The sequence below is a fragment of the Epinephelus lanceolatus genome, chromosome 2, assembly GCF_041903045.1.
Source record: "Epinephelus lanceolatus isolate andai-2023 chromosome 2, ASM4190304v1, whole genome shotgun sequence".
NCBI lineage: Eukaryota > Metazoa > Chordata > Actinopteri > Perciformes > Serranidae > Epinephelus > Epinephelus lanceolatus.
In genome coordinates this window covers 27,304,329-27,323,383 of record NC_135735.1, presented here as the reverse complement: position 1 = coordinate 27,323,383, position 19,055 = coordinate 27,304,329, and the positions used below count along the sequence as shown (strand labels likewise).

At 40.7% G+C, this 19,055-nt stretch overlaps 2 protein-coding genes across 3 annotated transcripts; one reads left to right on the top strand and one right to left on the bottom strand.

Moving 5' to 3' along the window:
* Positions 1-1,607: 1,607 nt before the first annotated feature.
* On the bottom strand, positions 1,608-4,309 carry mis12 (MIS12 kinetochore complex component). The gene is made up of 2 exons (XM_033629068.2): positions 3,861-4,309; positions 1,608-2,374 (listed from the first exon to the last, which is right to left on the bottom strand). The coding sequence occupies exons 1-2, from the start codon at positions 4,278-4,280 to the stop codon at positions 2,105-2,107; spliced, it is 690 nt and encodes a 229-aa protein (XP_033484959.1). The 5' UTR covers positions 4,281-4,309; the 3' UTR covers positions 1,608-2,104.
* A 1,930-nt stretch (positions 4,310-6,239) lies between these two features.
* ppm1g (protein phosphatase, Mg2+/Mn2+ dependent, 1G) lies at positions 6,240-18,484 on the top strand. Of its 2 annotated transcripts, none has more exons than XM_033631297.2 (14): positions 6,240-6,377; positions 6,638-6,774; positions 8,677-8,746; positions 9,025-9,110; positions 9,378-9,507; positions 9,853-9,964; positions 11,324-11,523; positions 11,878-12,059; positions 12,174-12,305; positions 13,307-13,409; positions 13,746-13,877; positions 14,121-14,250; positions 14,437-14,536; positions 16,406-18,484. In XM_033631297.2, exons 2-14 carry the CDS (start codon positions 6,664-6,666, stop codon positions 16,607-16,609), a joined length of 1,692 nt encoding a protein of 563 aa, XP_033487188.1. In that variant the 5' UTR covers positions 6,240-6,377; positions 6,638-6,663; the 3' UTR covers positions 16,610-18,484. The 2 variants fall into 2 exon arrangements, with proteins under 2 accessions (XP_033487188.1, XP_033487180.1); XM_033631289.2 differs by having other exon boundaries at positions 11,875-12,059.
* The last annotated feature ends 571 nt before the right edge of the window (positions 18,485-19,055 follow it).

Below are 19,055 nucleotides of genomic sequence, written 5' to 3'. Positions count from 1 at the left end.
ATATCAGTATTTTAATACAGAAAAGATTAGGCACTTGCCCATGTGAGTCTGGAGTTCAGAGGCTGTAGCAGTAAAATAAAATATTTTGAGTGGTCTAACCCCAGATGACAGATATATAAATGAACTAATAAGTCACCAGTCAAACTTTCAACAAATAATTGTTTCTCAAGTCATTATTCAGTCTGGAGATGTTGCCCTACACCACACTGCAACTCTGTTGTGGTTTGCCCTCAGAAATATATTAAAAATAAGGTAACAAGTAGATATTAAAGACACAGTTTGAAACTGCCGTGGTGAACTGGTGAGATGCATCATACTACCCAAGACAAATAGATGAACACTAGCGCCCCCGATGGTCTAATCCATGTAGCTGTGGAAAACCCAGAAACACTACACTGTGTTCATCAGAGAGAAGACATGAGTCCCACTGTTACATTAAATGATGATATGCTGATGTTGCCCTCCACTGTGACAAAGGATAACAAGAGTAATCAATAAAAACAATAATTAGGAGCTCTTGTGTTATCATGTCTCTGTTCTAGTCACGTGTCCCAGTGAATCTGGTCAGCATACATAAAAGTACAACCTGCAAGTGAAGCAGCTAAATGGAATTCAGCCATCATTAATATTATTTACACCTGTAAAATGTGTCTTTAAGTTTGATCAGTCTGTGAGTTCTGGTGTTGATAACTTCTGATCTTGTCACTCCAGAGGTGACTAGAGGTGTCACCTATTAATAGTGAGAGGAGTGAGAACTGGCACACACTGTACTCCTCAAAAACCAATTTCTAACAATAATTTTTATTAGCTGACGCATATACCTTAAGTACCTAAAAGTATTCAAAATATTGTTGTTTTTTGTCCATCTCTATGCGTTATAGTGTTACTACCAATTCCACATCAAACCCCTGATTGATTTTGCACAATCTACAGCCTAGTGTGTGCAGTTATATAGTTCATTTGTATAAAAAGTCTCATTAATTTTTAAGTTTTAGACATATTTTAAAGTCAAACCTTCAAAGAAAGGCTTAACAACAGACAGTTTTGGATACTAATTCCTCCACAACAATAAATGTACTTTGTATGTTGCACCAGTGTCTCCCACGTTGGGTTTTTTTTTCTTTCTGTTGCAACACCATAACTCTTCAAGGCCCTGAAAATTAAGATGTTACTTACACTCAGTTGCCAGTTTGTTAGGTTCACTTATCTAAGGTAAAGTTATCTTTAATGTTCCTGAGGGGCAATTTGAAATACAGACAGTGGTCTTGAGAACAACAAAACACACAGTACAATGCTTAACAACAGTATCCAGTATCACACACTGTTGGGTGTAAATCATGGACATTAAGGATCACTGCTAGTTTTAGCTATGTGTGCCTAATAAACTGGCAACAGAGTGTGTGTTTGGACATAATACAGGCCAACAGTTTAAGTGTAGCTGGCTGAGTGATGTTAACAAACAAAGAGCGCCCTCTGCTGCTCGAAACTGTAGCTCTGAAAACACCTGAGAAATAAACGAGAATAAAACAAATAAAACCACCTTCAAGTTAGAGATATAGTTAAGAAAATATAACGTGTTAAGAGAATGGAATTTTTGAGACATAAAGTGTATGAGAAGGAAGATGATAGAAACCACCATCTGCTTTATTATTTACACTGTGGAAAGGTAAAATAATGTTTGCTGATGTTGCTGTTGTGTCTTCATAAAAAGATGACTCAGCTTTATTCAGACTGAAGTATGATAGATGGTCATAAAGTCATCAAAGCACATGTTCTGGCATCATTTTCACAGGAAATGAACGCTGCCTTTGTGACAAACAGCGGAGAAAAAGTACTGTCCAACATGAAAAAAAAAAAAACCCACATTTTTTTACTTGGCTAAAGCCTCCGCTTGAGAAATGCTGTTTCACAATATTTACATAATTTAGAGGATTAATTCATTTGTGATTTATTATTTATAAACCAGATAAAAACTGGGATAATTCAGTAATTCTAAATCATCTCCATCAGATAGATTAAAACAGAATAGACAAAGAACAATAAGATAACAGATAAAAGTCTGGCAGTAATATCGGTCTACAAAATCTATAAATCTGAGTTCAGTTCAATGAGGCGCCCTGTTGCAGACCTCCCCGACGGCCTCCTCCAGCTTCTTCACAGACTCCATCACAAGCCGGAAACTGTCATGGAAGCTGCCGTTACCTTCCTTCACCCAGGCAGCCTGCAGCTCTCTGATCCACGTCAGGATGCCTTCCAGCTGCCTCTGCACCTCCCTCTGCTCCTCCAGCTCAGCTAGCAGGGCCTGTCTGGCACAGACCTCTGCTTCGTAGGCTCTCTGGAGGTCAGCGTGGGACGACTCCAGCCTCAGGGCCTCCTGGATGGAACAGGACCACAGTCAAACCACAGACAGATATATTAGTTCCCTGTTTTCAACAAGTAGAAATAAACCATGTTTGATAATGACTGCACTGTAAGTAAACACACTAACCCTCAATAAACAGGAGCAACTAATGGTGTCACTGTTTCTAAATTATGTTGTAAACCAATCAGCCAAAACATTAAAATCACTGGCTGGTAAAGTGAGTATCATTGGTCATTTCGCTAAAATGCAATGTTCTGCTGGGGAACCTTGAGTCATGGCATTCATGTGATGCCACCTGACACGCTCCACCCACTCAAACACCGTTGCCACACTACAAAAACAGCTCAGGAATGGCCCAAGGCATCAACCTGGCCTCAAGCATTTGTGAGACATGTCAGTGCCACAGAGGTACCCCTGCTCCATGATGGGGTCTCCTTGAATCAGACTTTGCTCTGACCTGTTGAGGCACAGGACCTCTTGTAGGGTGTCTAGCACCAGGGTGTTGGCAGCAGATTCTATGAGTCCTGTTGGTTGTGAGGTGGGGTACCAGCACATCAGATTGGGATCTCTGGAATTTTTACGCCAGGTTGACACCTTGAGCTCTTTGTCATGTCTGTCAAGCCATTCCTGAGGAGTTTTTTAAAATAGTTTATTTGTAGTTTGTGTAGTTTATGTAAAATGAACAAATAATTTAGTAATAGATTTCTACTGACTATTTCACAATAGAAAAAAAAGAAACTGACTGTCAAGAAGGCAAACTCATGTGTCAGTTTCTTTTTTTTTGTTATCTGCTATACGTGCCCTCAATAAGTTCTTGAGGGCACGTATAGCAGATAACATTTGTATTTTAACGTGTGTTCTTCTTTGAACACAGGCGTATACCTGAGGTGGTACGTTGAATCACTCACATGGGCCCGTTCTCTACTTGAGGAAGATTTATACTTGTGTGTCAAATCTACGCTGTAGCCTGACATGCACCTCCCCAGAAATGTAACTACACGTCACGTCGACACGGACCTCCTGTCCATGTTTGCAAGCTGAAAAGCATTTCCCTCTGTGGAAACAAACCTTTTATTTACTTTAATTTCACAGATAAGAAAGAATCATTTGTTAAGACATAAAGCCACCATCAAAAAGTAAGAGTGGTCCCTCCACCCTGTGGGCCCCCGTGCAACCCCACTGCCTGCACTGTCTATATTTACGCCCCTGTATCACACCACACAGATTCATTTGGAAGTGCTTGAGTGTGAACTGTTGTAATTTTTCCCTCTGAAATGTTTAAAACCTGGAGAAGTAACTCAACTCTTTACCTCAGGTTGTTTCAATCTGACGTAAGGGCCTAAATAAAGATTTCTACATTGTCCAGATATTTAGAGTTCATACAGCAGATTATTTATATGCTATATAGATGAAAATGGCTTGTCAGACTCATATGTCATTAAGTCTGTATTACTTTAGGTCATGATAGTGAGCTACACTTGAATACTCCTCCACCCACCTGTAAGTGTTGGGGGTAGTTCCTGTGTGACTGGTCCTCGGGCAGGAGGACATTAGGCGGGATGGAGAAGCAGCGGTCGATCAGCAGTGTTTCCATCCGCTCCGACAGCTTCTTGAACTGCTTCTCCAGAAACTGCTGCAGCTTCCGGCTGCACTCCCGGGCCCGGGTCTGGATCACCTCCTCGGCCCCGTCAGACTTGCCTTTGCTCAGCTGCCTCACACACACCTTCTCCACCACGGGTAAAATGTCGTACAGGGAGTCCCGGAAGGCACTGTAGACCCGTAACATACATGTCTGTGGGGTGAAACCGAAAAACTGTGTCTCGTACAGTTTTAAAGTCGTCAGAGGGAGACCGTCCGCCTCTTCGCCCACCTCTCCGCGGGTATCCATCTCCATCTCTTCCCGGGTTTCCCGCGCCATGTTGAACTGCTGACGTTTATTGTTTTCCTTCTTCTCCTTGTCATCTGTTTTTTTTTGGCGTTTGGCAAACAACGACACAGCGCCTTACCGCCACCTACTGGTGTGGAGCGGTACAGCGCGTGGACCCGGAAGCTAAATCTGCTAATAATAATATTATTGTTACAATAAATAGATAAAATATAATGTTGATAAAATAAATAATACAAATAGTATAAAATAATTGACACACAAACACAACAACACAAAAGCACCGCACCTCTCAATTAGATTTGTTTTTTTGTTGTTTTTTCAAAGGCATTTGAATTTTACAGTCAGATTTGTGGATATAATTTATTATTATTAATTTGATCAAGTTCATGGTCACTTTTTTTTTTTAACCAGAGGCTTTTAGAGGGATAAAAGACTTGAAAGGGTGGAAACCAATGTGGAAAAATATATATTTCTCCATCCTATACATTTTGATAATTAAATTAAATTTGGGGTTTTCATATAGAACAAAGATTAGGGATACTATGTAGCAACGTTGGATCTCTTACTGTCTTTTAATCCTTTTTGTCATTTTGTGGCACTCAACACTCTAATATTATTATACACATATGAAGATCACATACACTACATATGCTATCATATGTATATCTACTGTCATATGCTATTATTCATATTTCTATTATTAATGTTATAGTTTTGATTGTTGCTGTGCATCTCTCCTTCTGCAACTGCCCCACCTGAAGTTTCTACCATCTTTTTCCGTTAAAGGTTTTATCTTGGGGGAAGATTTTCCTTATCCACTGTGAGGGTCCACAGACAGTGGTATGTCATATGTTATAAAACCCACTGAGGCAAATTGTGATTTGTTATATCAAGTTCTATAAATAAAACTGAATTGAAATTTGAAACAACAAAGCCATTTGCTACTGAGGATAAAAAGAGGTCACAAACATTTTTTTTAATTATTTAAAAATGGCTAGGCAGCTGGGTATTATAGTTTATAACCACCATCACTAACAAGAATAAATAGTGCATTTGTTAAGGACTGCTTTTAGCTGTGCTCATGAGTCTTAAGCCATACGAGCATACTGTATGTGGAACTCACCCAGAATATAAATTGCAGTGCCCATGTTCATCATAATGTAGAAACATGCCACCTGTTTCAATTGTGTCACTCAGCTGAAAAACTACTTGCTTGGCTTGAAGATTTGCTCAGCTTGTCTGTATTGATAGATTTTGTGCCTAAACTAGCGACTATATATTGTATTGTCATATGATCAAATAGAGACTTGACATACAGTAATCTTATTTTCTGTTTTGAATATTTGAAAACATCAGTATATTCATATTACCCAGCAATCATCAGTGCATATCTGTACATGACAAAAATACCAAGAAAATAAAAATATTTTAATTTAATAAAATAGTTTTAGTAATGTATTTATAGTATTTATAGTTAATGTATAATGGGCATATAATTTTGTTATAGATTGCTACTGACCATTATAACAAAAAGAACAAAAAAAAAGAAACCCCTGACAGAGATGGGTTTTGCTTTTCAGGGGCTTAAATAGCAAATGGCACAATTTAACATTTATTGTTAGTTATTCTTTGACCACTGGTATTCCTTATGTGGAAATTTGAATTACTAGTAAAAAGCCTGCTTTTCATCACATACTTTGTTGGGGGACTCTCAACTGGCCACAAGAGTACCTGCACCGATCAGTGCAACGTTGATCTTGGTTGATTAAAAAAAAAAAAAGTAGCCTATTCATTTTTTTATTTTGTTTGTTTTATTTTGACTATTCGTATTTTGTCCAACGCCTGTATGTTTGGTGTTTAATTGATGATTCGTTCATAAAAAAAAAAAAAAAAAAAAGGGGGGGGGGGGGGGGGGAACTTGACATCGTGACGTGTGACGTACGTTTCAGATACGCCCCCTTGTTGGAACGAAAGGGACATGCGCGCGCGCTTACTTCCTCCTCAGCTCCTGCTTCTTTTGGTCTGTCTGTGTTGATAGCGGCTTTTGCTTCCACACGTGCAATCTTTTCTATGTGAAGCTCTCTCGTTGGGACCCGTTCATCAGCTCATCCTGCTCTGTCACAATAGGTAAGCTAACCGTCGGCGCCGCGCAGCCGCTTGCATGGCGGGGGCAGAGGTTAGGGCTGGAAGTTTAGCCGGGTTCGCTCCAGTTAGCATGGTGATGGTAGCTAGCTAATGCGTCTACTTTTTGTTGTGGTGGCGCTAATGTTAGCTAGCTAGCAACCGTAACTAGCTAGGCTGGTAAACGCAGTTCAAGTGTGACAAATGCGTTGTGTTATACGTGTGTGTCTTTTTATGTGAAGCTAAACTGCGTTGTTTCCTTCCAGGTGTAAAGCCATAGAAACCAACAACCATGGGGGCTTATCTGTCGCAACCTAACACGACCAAGACCTCTTTCGATGGCGGCAACAGCAACATGAGCTACGGTTTCTCTGCCATGCAGGGCTGGCGCGTCTCCATGGAGGTGAGGCGGAAAATGAATGACCGGATCAGAGACAACCATGTTGCCGCTACTTAAACACAAAGAATTGAAATCTGTCTCTTTTTGTTAATGGCGGGTTGAAGGGACGTGAGGCATTTCTCTGTGTAGGTTTGTTTGTATAGGGCCGGTAAACACTGCTCTCCTACTAGCTTCTCCCTGAATACCAACTGCACTGATGGATGCAGTCCATAAATCATCCTCACGGTGTTGTTGGTATGCTGATCTACATTGTAATCACTCTCCCACAACATTCAACAGTATGTAATTGTAGTCTGCTGTTTGACTCATGTCTGAAAGTACCAAAGTGTAGCTGACAGCATTTGGAGATCCTGTGTCTCTGTCTCATTTGGTTAAAGGGGAACACCACCTAAATTAGGAATACTATTTCCATGCCCTATGAAAGTTCAATTAATACCTGTGAACATGAGCTAATCTCTCTCAAAGCCAGAAATCACAGAAGTCTCAAACTTGTGATGTCATGGGGTGTAAGGTCTGGAGCTGCTCCATAAATTATGATTGGGGGACTGATTTTGTGGACATACAGAACATTTGTTCTCTTTTTTTTATACCTAAATGACCTTTAATCTATTGCAGTATTTTCAGTCCTGAAATAGAAACTGTACCCATACACTCGGAGCATTCCCCTGGGTGCTCTCAGTGTCACATAGAACATCTTTCACAGTTCACTGTCTGTGGAGCAGCTCCAGACTTTATATCCTATGACATCACAAAGTTAAGTTTCAGCACTCTAGTTTTGGGATGGGGCAGAGTTATTCATGTTTACTAATATTTTTAGACTGTCTTAGACTAGAGGAACAACATTTATGAATTTTGAAAGTGACTGAAGTTTCCCTTTTTAAGTGACTTTTGATGAGAAAAACAGCTAAGTAGCAGTAATACACCAGCTGCCAACTAAATAACAAGGAAAACTGATTAGTAAATACTACAGCTGGGAATTGCCAGAGGACCTATGATACGATATTATTGCGATGTTGTGATAAAATATATTGCAATCTCTCACCTTTTTTTCCAACTGCAAATTATCTCCCCACAGGAAAACTTTGTCAACATCAGGTTTACCTCATGAGACACACTTTAAATAATTTTTATTGCCACAAAATGTAATGTAAAGCAGACAGACTGACCAACACCGTCATAAAACTTGTCAGAAATGCTGTATACACCTGACAAACTGAACTGCTGGCAGATATAACGCCCTCTGCGAGGCCAGATTAAGTGCAAATGAAACACTTCACTTGCAGGTATCCCGCTCACTGAATGACAACACCCATGGTGGAAGCGTTGTCTGTTACATTCTTGTGCTGCAGTGTTTGCTCCGGTGTGACTTTTGTGTGCTGCTCTAGTCGCAGTTGCCAGTCCTCTGTGAGATAATGCGAAAAAGCAATTGATGTTATTATTCTAGTACCAACGTTGCATTAAAATGTGTATTTGCAAAAATGTATAATGTATGTAATAAAAGATCAATACTTACCATTCGTGTATCGATACAGTATCGCCATGCAAAATATTGTAAGAGTACTGTATCAGTTTTTTCTCTCACCCCTAGTGAACACATGCATGTGAGTAATTCAGTTAAATGACATGTGCAGACATGTTCAATCCTGTATGCACATGAACAGAAACTTTGTTGACTGATTAAGAGAGCTGATTAATATATATTTAAACTATCTGATGGTGAAAAAACTGTGTAGATGTCTACATCTTTTCTGTAGTCATTGTTTTCCTTCTGACTCACGTGTCCTATATGTACAGATTGCTTTTTTATTATCAAGAGCGTAATTCTGGTTGTTGTGATTTATACCAATTTGTAAGCTGTCATGTCGGTATTGTAATGTGTATTTTTGTGTGTGTGTTGTCCCACAGGATGCTCACAACTGTATCCCAGAGTTTGATGAGGAGACAGCCATGTTTTCTGTGTATGATGGACATGGAGGTAACACACTTTCACATACTGTATAACTACTGTCTTCTATTTATATTATTTTGCAGGGTACATTAAGGCATCAAACTCTTAAACAGCAGTGTTTTGTGACATAGTCAAATCTTAACCTAATCTAATGTTGAAAATGCATGCAGACATTACCCATAAATCTTTTATTAAAAGCAACAGTTTCTCTCTTTCCCCTTTTTACTGTTTGTTTTACACACCTCTTTGAGTATGTATTCACACACCTATCCTGAGAATTTATATAACCCGCTGTTCCCATTTAGGTGAGGAGGTGGCTCTGTACTGTTCAAAGTACCTTCCTGACATCATCAAGGAGCAGAAGACCTACAAAGACGGCAAACTGCAAAAGGTGAGAAGCCACAGAAACCAAAGCACGACCTGTCTTTTGACGTCTTTACAACCAGAGGCCTGCTGTTTGACTGCGGCATAGTTACAAATTAAATGGGATGAGAGGTAATATATATATTGTGGTCACGGTTTGTCCTCTGTTCCACAATACTGACACATTTAAAACACTATGAGCAGACCTACAACATTAATGTCGTCAATCTTGAACCCAGTATTACACTGTGACTCTTGGCTTCAACCGACACACCTTTTTGTGTGATGTTTCCAGGCTCTGGAGGATGCCTTCTTGGCCATCGACAGCAGAATGACCTCAGAGGAAGTCATCAAGGAGCTGATCCAGATCGCTGGACGGCCCACTGAGGAGCCTCCTGTTGAAAAGGTGGCAGAGGAGGACGATTGTGAGTATGCCCCTAACAATGACATTTATGTGGTTTTGTTTGGTGTGTTTTTGCGCTGTAAGGAACATGTAACAAAGCTCAAAATAGTAATGGAGAATCTACAATATTGACATCCAGCAAAATGCAGTAAACCAAGAACAATATAAGTATGACCGTAATTATTAAGGAAAATGCCACAAACACAATCAAGGGCATGAAAATGAGACACAAACCACAAGAACACAGGAAAAACAAGACACCCTGAAGTGCATGGATGTTCACTGGTGGTAGATTAAAAACACTGACATCAAAACCTAATTATAATGACAGCATCCAAATGTTTCCATGTTTCCGCCCTCCTTTCAGTGGACACAGAGGAGGCAGCTTTGCTCCACGAGGAAGCCACAATGACCATAGAGGAGCTGCTGGTGCGCTATGGCCAGAACCTCAATGCTGTCAAGCACGCAGCTGCTCTCAGGTAGTCAGACACTTTTATTCTAGCGCTAATATGGCAATGAAGAAATATTTTGAGCCTTACAGTGAGATGGGGACTTGAACTTCCTGGAAATGTTACTTTATGATAAATGATGCAGTGGTGACCTCATGCAAGTCAGTCCGTACATTAATAAATCCATTATGTCTCACCACACCTGTTGAACAGGAATCAGATCACTTAAGGAAGTAATGATAGAATTACGTGGCAACTTTGTTGTTCATATTTTTGATATTTAAAGCTTTGGACAAGTTTGTATGTTTGAATTCACTGAATTGGGATGTTAAGACACTAATAAGAACTGAAAACTTCTTTCACGGACAGAATCATCTATACTCAGTCCACCAGAAACCTCTTTCTTGGCGTAAAGGAGTACTTTACCAACAAAATGATCATTTGTGTATCAATTACATACCCTGTGTTACCTTAAATTCATAAGAAAAACTTTCTTCTACTCACATGCCTCCACTGAGAATCCAAAAAAGTGAATGTAAATGAAATGAAAGCAAAACTATATCAAAACATCTCTTTAAAAACTCTCGCACAACTTGTGCAGTATAATCCAAGTCTCATTTATCTAGTCTTGTGCTCAGTACTTTCCAAACACATGTATTTTCGCCAGAACACGTCAGTCAGGGCTGCCCACTGAAAGTTGGAGATTTAAATCAAACCCTTCAGTCCTTGTTTTAAAGCTGCTCTTCAGTGCAGGTAGTTGTGGTCACAGAGGTTAGCTGCCAGGAGGAAGAGAGGCTTTGCCACATCAAGCTCCAAGATAATGTTATCTTCTTCCTTCTGCTTAGAATTGGTGAATTTATATCTCAGAGCAATTTATTTGTTGCACACTTACGAGTCGTTGTTAGCACAGTAAGCTTGTTTGCTATATGACATGAGAGTCACTGTCACATTTAAAGTCCCGCTGAATACTGTTAGTCTATATGGGGAAAAAGGAATGAATAGCCAAATATTCATATTGAACAGCCAAATCAGATTCGACTGACACAATCCTGAATCAGGTACAGCCCTGATTTTGATTAAGTGTTGCTGTTGTTAAACGCCAACTCTGATTACTTCAATTCATGAAGAATGTTCACCTTTTCTGGATTCTCTGTTCACTGTGGAGGCATGCAAAAAAAAAAAAAACAATTTTCTCCAGGAATTCAAGGTGACACAAGGTGACTAATTGAAATCATTTTGAGGATGAAGTATTCTTTTAAGTAGCTAGTGCATATTCTTTTAAGTAGCTAGTGCAGTTGTCTTTGATTGTTGTGTAAAACAACAGCAGTTAAAAGTTTAAGACTCTTGAACTTCGCTCCTCTTTATTTCCACTTTGTGTTTTGTTCTCAGTGCGGCTGCCAAGAAGGCTGCCAGCTCGCAGCCTGAGGCCTCGGCAGACAAAGGGGAAGGTGGGAAAGGACAGAAGGACGGAGTAAATGGAGATGTGGAGGAAGAGAGCAACGGAAAGGCAAAGGAAGCAGAAGGAGTGGCCTGTGGGTCTAAGCTGCGAGCCTGTCGGAGAACAGGAGGCGGTGAAGGCAGTGGTTCAGGTACGGAGCTGGGATTCAGGGGTCTTTAGCACGTAATGTTCCTGTCTTCAAAAAGATGACACAATGTGAAAAAGATTCTTAGGTTAATGTTCTAGTTTAAAACTAATTTAGATATTGTAATGAGTATCCTTTCATGTGAAAATGGAAAAAACTCTGCCTGCTCAGATACTGAAAATTACTGAAGATTACTTTTGCTTTAAAGATAATCTTAAAGTGATTAGAAAGGCTTCATGAGTACATGAAAATCATAATCTGAGCACTTATCAAACTCCTTTACTCTCCTGTTCAGTTGTTTTCACTCTCTAGTTTTCATGTCCAACGCCTCATGTTGCCCTTGTGTCTCCCCCACAGCAGCTGACTGTGGAGGGTCAGGAAGCTCCAATGGAGAGGAAAAGGCTGGTAAAGCCGAGGGAGACGCAGGTCCCTCCTGCTCCTCTCTGTCCTCCAAGGCTGCAGGAGATTCCAAGTCAAGGTTTTTTGATGACAGCGAGGAGTCTGAGGAGGGAGAGGAGGAGGAGGAGGGCAGTGATGAAGAGGTGAGAGCAGGATACTAGAATAAACCGTGAAAGCTCATTTACTCAAATGACTTTGAAAAGCAGTGTAATTGTGGCATTGTAACCATTGTCTTGTTTTGTTGTTGTTAAAATTAGGATGGCAGTGAGGAGGAAGAGGGTGACAGCAGTGAGATGGATGAAGAGGAGGATACAGAGGAGGGAGAGGAAGACTCAGAAGATGAAGAGGAGGAGGAAATGTGCCTACCTGGAATGGACGGCAAGGAGGAGGTGTGTATGTCTAATGCAACTGACAAATAACAGTGCAACTGTGATACAGATTTCTACATGCAGTACAGATGACTTATCCTGCCTAATGTTGGGGGTAAAGGTGGGGTCGGGTACCAAACTCTTACTTTTGAGGGTACCAACCAAATTGTGTTGATACTACAGAGCACCCATTCACATTAAATTAATCAGTGCCAAATGTTGGTACCTAAGAGGCTACATGGGTGAGAACAGGACGTGCAAACAGGCACCATGAACTACCTTCAAGCCAGGAAGCCACTTGCAGAATTCCATTGCTGGCTTCCTGGCTTCAGAGCACTTAGTGGCAGAGACAACAAAGCTCCATGGAGCTGCTGTGTGCAGAAAGGAGACGAAAGCACTAAGTGTACCGAAGCTGGGAAGCCAGTCACAGAGCTCCGTCGACTTTTCAGCAAGCCGATACTATCAGTGCAGCGCAGATAGTTTCAGTCTGTCTGGTCTATTTTTCCTTTTCTATTTTTTTTTTTTTTAAGAAATAGCTCAGTATCACCGCTGTTTGTGATTGTGTTTGTAAATTCTGTACTTATTCCACATGTGTCAGTTGTGTCTTAACAGAGATCCCCCAAAAAATTAACCAAGATTTTTGCTTGTCACTTTTGAGAGCTGTCCAACTCAGCAGTCGTTAGTTTTTCACCATTTAAAGAGCTTCGCTGTAATTTCCAGTTATGAAGCCAGCGAACAGCTTGCAGTGTGTTGGATTGCCTCATCGCTGTAGAAGCCAAGTTTAGTGATTTGTGATGACTTTGTGTAAATGAAGGTGGCTGCCTGAAATTCTTTTCTCTGCAGAAAAATATCTAGAAGCTTTACAGTAGACTGTTTCAGTCATGGGGTAACATTATTTAGTGGAAACTTACAAATGATTCACATGATTTGTATTTTACTGAAAGATGACTTTGTCTTTTGATAGTGTAAAACGTCATGGGGGTTTTAACACTGTCACATCTCCCGTGTTCATGTGTTTGCAGCCTGGCTCAGACAGCGGCACCACAGCTGTCGTGGCTCTGATCCGAGGGAAACAGCTGATCGTGGCCAATGCTGGAGACTCCCGCTGCGTGGTGTCTGAGCGAGGTGGGTCCAAACCATTTGGTGCTTATTTACCTTGATAGAAGTGTTTGTATGATTTAAAAATGTGCCTAGAATCAAGATGTCTACCAATTTAACTCTTCTATATGTGTCTACAACCCCCCACCCACATACCAAGAGAATATAATGTTGTGTGTTAGTGCTGCTGTTACAGTTAACAAGCTTATGAAGAGTTACTAAACAGACTGGTTATAGTATTATGTCATGTCAGGCTGACTGCCATCAGCCTATCAGCAAAGACAACATGACATTCACTGATGGTATTGGCCGATGTTTTTCTGTTGTATTAAATGTAAACGCTCTGTTACTTTGTCGCTGTAGGCAAAGCAGTCGACATGTCGTACGACCACAAGCCAGAGGACGAGGTGGAACTAGCTCGCATCAAAAACGCTGGAGGCAAAGTGACCATGGATGGACGGGTCAACGGTGGACTGAACCTCTCCAGAGCTATTGGTATGGCTGACTTCTGTGTGTGTGACTTTGAGATTAGTCTTGTAAGCACTTAAATTTATTGCATCAGATTGGCATTTAATAGCAGCGCTTCGTCACTGATCATTGTTTTTCTGTTTTGGGTTCAACTCAGCTATTTAAAATGTGTGTACAATCCCATCCTCTGAGAAGACCACTTCTGCAGGAAGTACGAGTTTAAGAATGAGTTTCTCTCAACAGTCTGCTAACTTGGTCTCTGACTCTCAGGTGACCACTTCTATAAGAGGAACAAGTCTCTGCCTCCAGAGGAACAGATGATTTCTGCGATGCCAGACGTCAAAGTTCTGACGCTTAACGAGGATCATGAATTCATGGTCATTGCCTGCGACGGCATATGGTGAGTTTGAGTGGTCATTGATGGTTTGTCTGCATAATTGCCATGGTAATGTCATGAGGTTGTTTTTCCTTTGACTCCACATTTACTTTATAATTTACTTGTTGATTTTATATTACTATATTTAGGTATACTCTGCCGTCCTTAAGAATCAATTTGTGAGCCCTGTTTGTATATGTGTGTGTGCAGGAATGTGTTGAGCAGTCAGGAGGTGGTGGACTTCATCAACGAGAGGATCAAACCGGACCAGAATGGCAAAGTCAGACGCCTCTCATCCATAGTGGAAGAGGTGAGAAAAAGCTCCTGTTACACACTTCTATCCACCATATACAGTCAGGTCCATAATTATTTGGACAGTGATACAGTTGTCATCATTTTGGCTCTGTACACCACCACAATGGGTTTTAAATGAAACAATGAATACGTGCTTAAAGTGCAGACTCTCAGCTTTCATTTAAGGCTTTTTTTAAAAATGTAGTATGAACCGTGTAGGAATGACAACCATTTCTTCACACAGTCCCCCAACTTTAAGGGCTCATAAGTATTTGGACAAACTAACATAATCATCAATTAAACAGTCAGTTTTAGTACTTGGTTGCAAATCCTTTACAGTCAATGACTGCCTCAAGTGTTGGACACATAGGCATCATCAGATGCTGGGTTTCTTCCCTGGTGATGCTCTGCCAGCCCTTTACTGTAGCCGTCTGCACTTCCTGCTTGTGTTTTGGGTGTTTTGCCCTCAGTTTTGGCTTCAGCAAGAGAAACGCATGCTCAATTGGATTCAGGTCAGATGATATGACTTGGCCATTGCAGAACATTCCACTTCTTTGCCTTAAAAATGTCTTTGGTTGCTTTTGCAGTATGCTTCAGGTCAATGTCCATCTGCACTGTGAAGCATCGTCCAATGAGTTTTGAAACATTTAGTTGAATCTGAGCAGATAATGTAGCCCCAAACACTTCAGCTTTCATCCTGCTGCTCTTGTCAGCAGTCACATCATCAATAAATACAAGAGAACCAGTTCCACTGGCAGCCATACATGGCCATGACATAACAGTACCTCCACCATGCTTCACTGATGAGGTGGTGTGCTTTGGATCATGAGCAGTTCCTTCCCTTCTTCCTTCTCTTGTCTTCCCATCATTCTGGTAGTTGATCTTTGTTTTATCTGTCCATAGTATGCTGTTCCACAACTGTACAGGCTTTTTAGATGGTTTTTGACAAACTCTAATCTGGCCTTCCATTTTTAAGGCTAACCAATGGTTTGCATCTTGTGATAAACCCTCTGTATTTATTCTAGTGAAGTCTTGTCTTGCTGACAAGAGCAGCAGGATGAAAGCTGAAGTGTTTGGGGCTACATTATCTGCTCAGATTCAACTAAATGTTTCAAAACTCATTGGATGATGCTTCACAGTGCAGTTGGACATTGACCTGAAGCATACTGCAAAAGCAACCAAAGACATTTTTAAGGCAAAGAAGTGGAATGTTCTGCAATGGCCAAGTCATATCATCTGACCTGAATCCAATTGAGCATGCGTTTCTCTTGCTGAATCCAAAACTGAGGGCAAAACACCCAAAACACAAGCAGGAAGTGCAGACAGCTGCAGTAAAGGGCTGGCAGAGCATCACCAGGGAAGAAACCCAGCATCTGATGATGCCTATGTGTCCAACACTTCAGGCAGTCATTGACTGTAAAGGATTTGCAACCAAGTATTAAAACTGACTGTTTAATTGATGATTATGTTAGTTTGTCCAAATACTTATGAGCCCTTAAAGTCGGGGGACTGTGTGAAGAAATGGTTGTAATTCCTACACGGTTCATACTACATTTTTGAAAAAAGCCTTAAATGAAAGCTGAGAGTCTGCACTTCAAGCACGTATTCATTGTTTCATTTAAAACCCATTGTGGTGGGGTACAGAGCCAAAATGACGACAACTGTATCATTGTCCAAATAATTATGGACCTGACTGTATATATATACACCATCCACAACTTTTCGCAGTGGAAACAGAAAAAAGCGTACCGAAATGAACCATACCGTACCGCCCGGTGGAAACAGGGTTTAAGTTGACCCCCCAGACATTGAACATGGTACCTGATGTTTCTAAATAAATATGTTCACGCATCTTCAATTCAAACCCTGTATGTCCTTCTGACAGCTGTTGGACCATTGTTTGGCCCCTGACACATCTGGAGATGGGACAGGATGTGACAACATGACCTGCATCATCATCACCCTCAGGCCACACCCGTCTACTGCCGAGCCAGATGACACGAAGAAGAGGAAGCACCAGGAGGAGGAGGCAGCAGGAGCCGAGCCGGAGAAGAACGGAAACGACAGCAAAAAGGCTAAAAGTGACTAAAGGCAAAGAGAAACTGTCCCCAGAGGGAGCAGCTGGTCCCAGGCCACCCCAGATACACCAGAGACACACTCTGTTCAAAATTTAATCCTTACCTCACAAACGTCAGCTCACCCTAAAACAGAAATTGCAACGACTATACGTTTGCTCAAAGATCAGCTGAACTGAGATCATCAGTATAGTTTCTTGTCCTCTGTTTTAGGCCGATCCTCACTTCAAAACTCCTCCATTGTCTTTTTTTTTTTTTTTTTAAATTTGGTCTCTCTGGAAAGAAGCTGGACACACTTTTACTTCTTACATTCAGAAGAGGCAGACTCACAGGCATGTTGAACAGTACATCATTTTCCAAGTATTTGTAACTTGAAGGAAGATGCAGAATGAACCAGTCTACAGAGATGAATGTGTATTTCTAAACATTTTAGAGATGTCTCACCATCTCTGCAGACGTGCACCGCACTGTCATCGTTAAAATCTGTTTCCCACGTGGCGGCTTCACACTTCTGTTTCAGTGGTTTGAGGGTAGCTCATGTAGTGACCTGTGTCTGATTGCTGTTCACATTTCTCAGTGTGAAACATGAATTTTCATCGCAGTTTTGCAACATGAAATGTGCACATTACTTTTCCAATGTGAGACTGCACAATGCGCTCTGTGTGTTGTGCCCAAATTACAAGGCATTCATTGTATCTCAAAGTGCCATAAAACCCATGAATTGCTTTCACAGGCACCATTTCACATCCTCGAATTAACTGAACCCAGAGAAGGGACCTGAAATGGATGCAGATAGATGTGCATTGCTTAAAGGTAACAGCAGACAGCGCAGTTGAATGAGAGGATGTTTTTGTGTTTTGTAGCCCAAAATTGAAGATTCCAGACGCAACAAGAGTGAGCGTGCTCGTCCAGTGAGGCTCTGAATGAGTTGCTTTATCTCTGATATCCCACCCTGAGCTTGTTCAAGGTTCACAGTTGGAGGGACTGAAGGATTTGGAGAACTAGTCCAGTTGCTCTTGTTTGCTATTCATAGATTTTTCCCCATTAGCACCCATTCACAAGTGAGGATAAGTTTTCCCAGTCTTGCTGGTCACATAACAGCCCAATCACCAACAATACATCACCATCATCTTGCCTTTTTTTCCATTCCTGCTTTGTGTCTTGTCTTGATCAAAATATGTAAATTTCCAGATGGAGAAAAGAAGCTAGTGTACTTTTCATCTGTAAGATCTGACAGCAGGGAAACACACGGATACATAAAAGACCTGCCGCCTTTTATGTATCCGCGTGTCCATCCACAGAGGTGGCGATTGAAACCCTGGACTGGATACCCGCACACAGCTCATCTCCAGGACTCTGCTTTCCTCCACCCTGTTTGCTCTACCCCGTCTGTCCCACGTTACCACTGCAACACTTTTTTAAGATCATCTCTAGGACATGTTTTAAGTAAAAAGTATTTCCACTCAAATGTTAAATATTTTTCATTTTCAATGAGTTTTTTTAAAAATATATATAATTTTTGAGGACACTCTGAAAACGCCCCGACGCTGGACTGTGGAGAGGATGCACGCAGTTACTTTTTGAGTGGAAATACAATTTGAAGTTCGGAGCGCCAACACAGTGTAGCTGGTCAGAAAATATTTTTTTCCTTTTTGTCTTTACTTTCAGAAGCCTCATTTAAACCACATCGTGCGACTGTATGTTTGTTTCTAGTGTACTATCTTGTCACCATGCCCTTTTTTCTGTACATAGTTTTTTCGATACTTGTAATTGAAGAAAAAGAAAGTGCTTTTTCTTTGTAATTGTGAGTCAATGTGACATTTTTGGTGCATACTATTTTGACACCAGTATGTAAGTACATACAAATACATTTTTTTAAATAATGACAACTGTGTTCCTGTGTGTTTCTTTGAAAACAACCGATGCTGCATCAGCTCTTAAATCTGAGGATTCAGAGAGGTCTTTTATTGCTCTCTGCTTATATGTAGATTTGATGTCTGTTTGTAGAAACTGAATCAACCTCAAAATTTTTATCAGGCGTAATTTTCCACTGCCACTCAGACAATATTACAGTCCATTGTTGAAAGGGAAGCGTGCTGCTACAGCAGCAAAAATCAGGCTGTTATAAAATCCCTACCATAAATTTCTGTCCATAAAACATGCTTGTTTTTGACACTGATGCGCTCAGATTGTCGTAATGAGTGTCTGATAATATTACAGAAAAGATCTTACAGAGAAATTAAAAATGTTTTTTGCCTCATACTGATCTAGACTCTGTGTGTGTAACCAAGTCTTCACATCGTTGAAATCAGCTAAATATTCAGCCATGACATCAAAGATCTTTCAGATAACACTAAAATACATTTTCTGTACTCCCAGCATTCCTCTTTCCAGCTCTCCTACGAGATATCTTGAGCGAGACTTATTCACAATAACAAACAGATCAGCGAAAGGTAAGAA

Bases quoted from the DNA above. Each gene is read 5' to 3' on its own strand.
- ppm1g (XM_033631289.2), top strand. From the start codon at position 6,664: ATGGGGGCTTATCTGTCGCAACCTAACACGACCAAGACCTCTTTCGAT. The intron at 9,508-9,852 runs GTGAGTATGCCC...CCCTCCTTTCAG, and splicing joins GGTGGCAGAGGAGGACGATT to TGGACACAGAGGAGGCAGCT. The intron at 14,251-14,436 runs GTGAGTTTGAGT...GTGTGTGTGCAG, and splicing joins ATTGCCTGCGACGGCATATG to GAATGTGTTGAGCAGTCAGG.
- mis12 (XM_033629068.2), bottom strand. From the start codon at position 4,280: ATGGCGCGGGAAACCCGGGAAGAGATGGAGATGGATACCCGCGGAGAG. The intron at 2,375-3,860 runs GTGGGTGGAGGA...TGTTCCATCCAG, and splicing joins ACTACCCCCAACACTTACAG to GAGGCCCTGAGGCTGGAGTC.